The sequence below is a fragment of the Euleptes europaea genome, chromosome 4 (genome assembly GCF_029931775.1).
Source record: "Euleptes europaea isolate rEulEur1 chromosome 4, rEulEur1.hap1, whole genome shotgun sequence".
Taxonomy (NCBI): domain Eukaryota; kingdom Metazoa; phylum Chordata; class Lepidosauria; order Squamata; family Sphaerodactylidae; genus Euleptes; species Euleptes europaea.
This window is the reverse complement of record NC_079315.1, coordinates 4,347,217-4,352,182: the sequence shown is the minus strand read 5'-3', so window position 1 is coordinate 4,352,182 and position 4,966 is coordinate 4,347,217. Positions and strand designations below refer to the sequence as shown.

General features: G+C 52.4%; 1 protein-coding gene across 1 annotated transcript; it reads right to left on the bottom strand.

Annotated features, from left to right (window-relative positions):
- Positions 1-1,031: 1,031 nt before the first annotated feature.
- S1PR5 (sphingosine-1-phosphate receptor 5) lies at positions 1,032-2,201 on the bottom strand. The gene has a single exon (XM_056848314.1). It carries the CDS (start codon positions 2,199-2,201, stop codon positions 1,032-1,034), a length of 1,170 nt encoding a protein of 389 aa, XP_056704292.1.
- Between the last annotated feature and the right edge of the window lie 2,765 nt (positions 2,202-4,966).

Sequence of the window (4,966 nt, the reverse complement as noted above, 5' to 3'; positions counted from 1 at the left end):
AAAAGTTATAGGGATGTCCGTGAAAGTTTCTCTCCATTTACATTTCTGCTTCCAAATTATGCGCTCGTATTCATGCAGCGGGAGATGTGACAGTGGGAGCGCAACTCTCTTCATTCTCCTGGACCTCTCTGTGGCTTTTGATACCATTGGTCATAGTAGCCTTCTGGACCATGTATTTTATTTATTCACAAAGAGGTTTACATCATCCTCCGCTTCTCCATTTTATGCTCGCGGCGACCCTGTGAGGTAGGTCAGGCTGAGAGTCTATGACTGGCTCAAGATCACCCTCTGGTTTTGCACACCCAGTGTCAGGAGAGACAGGGAATACAACTGAAGGATATTGGATCTTGTGGCGAAATACTCGAGACAGTCAAGGGAAAGGGGTAAAACTGGCCCCCCTGATCCCAGAATACTTCTGTCTGCTGAGGGGGTCTCCTAGTTCCTCTTAGCCTGGTTGGCTGTAAAGGCGTCCGGGTCAGGGCTCGATCTCTGCCTGGGCAACAGCTAGATTGAGGTCTTGCGTAGGATGGTGCTGCTGCAGTCGTCTTGTTAGTGGCTTCCTAGAGGCACCTGGTTGGCCATTGTGTGAACAGACTGCTGGACTTGATGGTCCTGGGTCTGATCCAGCAGGGCCTTTCTTATGTTCTTATGATGCACACTTATTCTCTCCATGATCAGAGGAACATGCCTATTATATTAAGTGTCGTGGAACACAGGCAGGATAATGCTGCTGCTGCAGTCGTCTTGTTTGGGGGCTTCCTGGAGGCCCCTGGTTGGCCACTGTGTGAACAGACCGCTGGACTTGATGGACCTTGGTCCGAACCAGCATGGCCTTTCTTATGTTCTTATGCCTCCCAAGAACCCATGCCCCTCACTCTTCTTGCCTATCTCTCGGGCTTTCTGCCTGCCGCTGCAGCCTACGCCGGCAGAATTTCTGCCTGGGCTCCGATCTCTTGTTCTACCAGGTCTCACACCCCCATCAACCTGCCCACCCCAGTGCGATCACCCAGAAGGAAGCGTAACAGAAGAATTCAAGAGGCATTTTTTGGCACGAACGCCTTGCTCGTTTTGGGGGTGCCGTTCCCGGCCAACGGACCGGTCTCGGGCCCCTCCTTCTGTTGGGAGGAGTGTTCCGACCCGCTGGTGCTGCCCTCCAGGATGGGGAGACCAAAGCGCTTGGCGCGGCTCTCCTCCGCCCCCAGCGCGGCGGACGGGAAGCAGCAGAGCAACCGGAAGATGGCCCGCCGCAGGTCCTTGCTGGTCAGGGTATAAACGACAGGGTTGAGCAGAGAGTTGATCATCGCCAAGGCCAGGAAATAATCTGCTTTATAGAGCAGGCTGCAGGCTTGGGCCTGGCACGTGACGTCCAGCAGTAAGAGGAGGAAGAGGGGCAGCCAGCAGGCAATGAAGGTGCCCACCACGGCGGTCACGGTCCTCAGCACGGACAGGTACTTCTCGGGTTTCCGGAGCACCCCCTCGCGAAGGCGGCTCGAGCGCTGCCCGCTGAACTTGACCATGCAATAAACCCGGGCATACAGTGCCACCACGGAGACGAGGACGGCCAGGAAAACTGCGATGCAGAAGACCACGTAGCGCTTGGAGTAGAGCGGCAGCACCGTGGAGCACTCGGGGAGGCGGCCGAGGCAGTTCCAGCCCAGGAGGGGCAGGGCCCCGAGCAGGACGGCGGCCCCCCAGCTGGCCCCCACCAGCAGGAGCGTGCGCCGTTTTTTGTTCCCGCGGGAGACTCGCATGCGGGTCATGGTGATGTGTCTCTCCACGGCAATGGCAAAGAGGCCAAGGACCGAGGCGGTGAGGGTGACAAAGACCCCCCCTTCACGCAGGAACCACTGGACGGTGGTCAGCCGGAGGGTGCCGGGCCCGGACAGGACGATATTGGCGGCGTAGGCGACTCCGGCTAGCAGGTCCGACAGGGTCAGATTCCCCAGCAGGTAGTACATGGGCGAATGGAACTTCTTGTTCCTCCATATGGCCAGCAGGACCACCAGGTTTTCGGCCACGATGAGGGCACACACCGCCAGGAAGACCACGGCGTGGGCTTGGAGGCTCCCCCTGTATTTGCTATTGTGGAGCTTCCCCGTGTAGTTGTAGTGAAGGGAAATTATGTCGTTGTTGTGGTGGTGGTGATACTCCTGAGAGATCTGGACCAAGTGGGGCGGAGAATCCATGCCAACGGAATCCATCCGACCGGGCACCCACCCTCTTTAATCTTGCAGGTTTGCACAGAACCGCCTATTCGCCCCCCCCCCCAAATCACGCTGTGCCTCTGTTCTGCATGCCCCACAGGGGAAATATTGCTTTTTCACAGATATTCTTGTCCCTCCATTGCGGTCCTGGACAAGCAGTCGCAGTGCTAATAATCAAGAAGAAACCTAGAAATTCAACAAGAAACCCATGTTAAGTTGGTACGCTTGCAAACTACAAAGCCAGGTAGAAGAAGAAAGAGGTGGTTTTTATATGCTGACTTTCACTACTTTTAAGGAGAATCAAACCAGTTTACATTCACCTACCCTTCCCCTCCCCACAATAGACCCCTTGTGAGGTAGGTTTGGAAGAAGAAGAAGAAGAAGAAAAAGTAGTAGTTGGCTTTTGTATGCCAACTTTCTTTACCACTTAAGGGAGAATCAAACCGGTTTACAATCACCTTCCCTTCCCCTCCACACAATAGACACCCTGTTAGGTAGGTGGGGCTGAGAGAGCTCCAAGAGAGCTGTGATTAGCCCAAGGTCACCTAGCTGGCTTCACATGGAGGAGTAGGGAATCAAACCCAGTTCTCCAGACTCTGGAGGCACTACAACAGGGCATAGAGGCCTTCCCTTGATGTTGCCTCCTGGCACTGGAGTTCAGAGGTTGACTGCCTCTGAACAGGGAGGCTCCCTTTAGTCACTATGGTTACTAGCTATTGATAGACCTATCCTCCGTGAATCTGTGTAATCTCCCCCTTTTTATTACTTTTTTTTTTAAGAAAAAAGTTTATTATTACTCTATAATTTATACGTAAGCATAAACATTATATTTTTACAAGAAACGCTTCCCATATTCTTTGCAACAGTGATACATCATATCCTCTCTTTACATGTGTCAATTTAATTGGGGGAAAGATTTCCTTACATTGCAGAATCCACTTGTCAACCGTAGGGCTGGAGTCCGATTTCCAGTATTGTGCAAATACTAATCTAGCAGCTGTTAACAGATGTGCAATTGAGGTCCATTTATCTTTCGGGGAAACGGCTGCATAGTTTAGTAGCATGATCCTGGCAGAATAGGGAAATCTACATCGAAGCCTTTTTTAAAGATAATCTCTAACAGAGGACTGATAGGTTTGTGCTGGTAGCGAAGCGGGACCCGGCAACCCTTCTTGCCACAGGTCCTCAAAGGCAACAGCTGCAAGAACATTCATGCTGAAAAGAAGGCCTGTGACTTCCCCCCCCCGTTCCTTTCGCTACCGTCTTGCCCATTTATTGCGTGTTTTACTGTTCCTTCAGTCTCACATCCTGCACAGACTCCTTCTGAACTCCTATTCCTCCACTCGCCTCCCTCCTTCTCCCACCCTGTGCTGGACGGTTGCTCTTACCCGCTTCACAGCTCCAGAGATGGTGGTCCCCTTGCATGCAATCCCCTCCTCTTCTGTTTCTCAGGCAGCCGGGCTCTCTCAGGCTTGGCACCCGGGCATTCCAGGCAGGCCCTAACACGGCTTCTCGCAATTTGCCCCCCGCGCACGCATACCTACGCCTTTCATTTTCTAGAGGACGGTCTGATTCTGTCTTGTTTTCTTCCTAGTTCGACTGCCTACCAGGCAGAAGAGCCAGAACCTCTGTCCGCTGGCAAGCCGCAAACACCTGCTGGGAGAGGCTTTAGGAGTGTCTCGGAAATGCCCGGAGAGTTTGCAAGAAAAGAAATGTTTAAAACAAACACAAAACAGGATTGCCCAGATCCTGAAAGCAGGCGGTCTTGCAAAGAAACTGGCAAACGTTCTCACCAGCAGAAAGAGAGACAGGTCTACAATTAGAGGCCAAATGAAGGCTTCACCTAGACAAGAGGGGCCCTGGCTCAGTGGCAGAACATCTGTTTGGCATGCAGAAGGTCCCAGGTTCAGTCCCTGCAATCTCTAGGATCAGACAGTAGGTGATGTGAAAGACCTCTGCTTAGGACCTGGAGGGCTGCTGCCAGTCTGAGTAGACAAAATGGACTTTGATGGACTGAAGGTCTGATTTAGGATGAGGCAGCGTCACGTGTTCATGTGGAGACTAAGGACCCATTTCAGATACTGGGGCTTATCCTGGGGAGGTGCGTTGACCGCATCTTTCACAAGCAGCTCCAGTGCATTTGTTACAAGAGCTTGAACCCCAGAACCTCTCTTTTAAGCACTGACATTTAAACACTGTGGCCCAGTGGTAGAGCATCTGCTTGGCATGCAGAAGGTCCCAGGTTCAGTCCCCAGAATCTCCACTTAAAGGGACCAGGCAAGCAGGTGATGTGAAAGACCCTTTTCTGCCTGAGACCCTGGAGAGCCGCTGCCGGTCAGAGTAGACAATACTGACTCGGATGGACCAAGAGGGGTCTGATTCAGTATAAGGAAGCTTCGTGTGTTCATGTGACTCAAGAAACAGGCCTAATTAAAGAAACATCTGTCTATGCTGTCCTACCCAAACAGGGTGGATAGGTCTTAGGGTTGCCAGGTCCCTCTTTGCAACCGGCGGGAGGTTTTGGGGGCGGGGCCTGAGGAGGGAGGGGTTCGGGGAGGGACTTCAATGCCATAGAGTCCAATGGCCAAAGCGACCATTTCCCCCAGGGGGACTGATCTCTATTGGCTGGAGATCAGTTGTAATAGCAGGAGGATCTCCAGCTAGTACCTGCCCGTTGGCAACCCTGATAGGTCTCGACCAAATATCAATTGCAGCTTTGGAACTGACCAATCTAATTAATTTTCCGAAAATAATAATCTTTA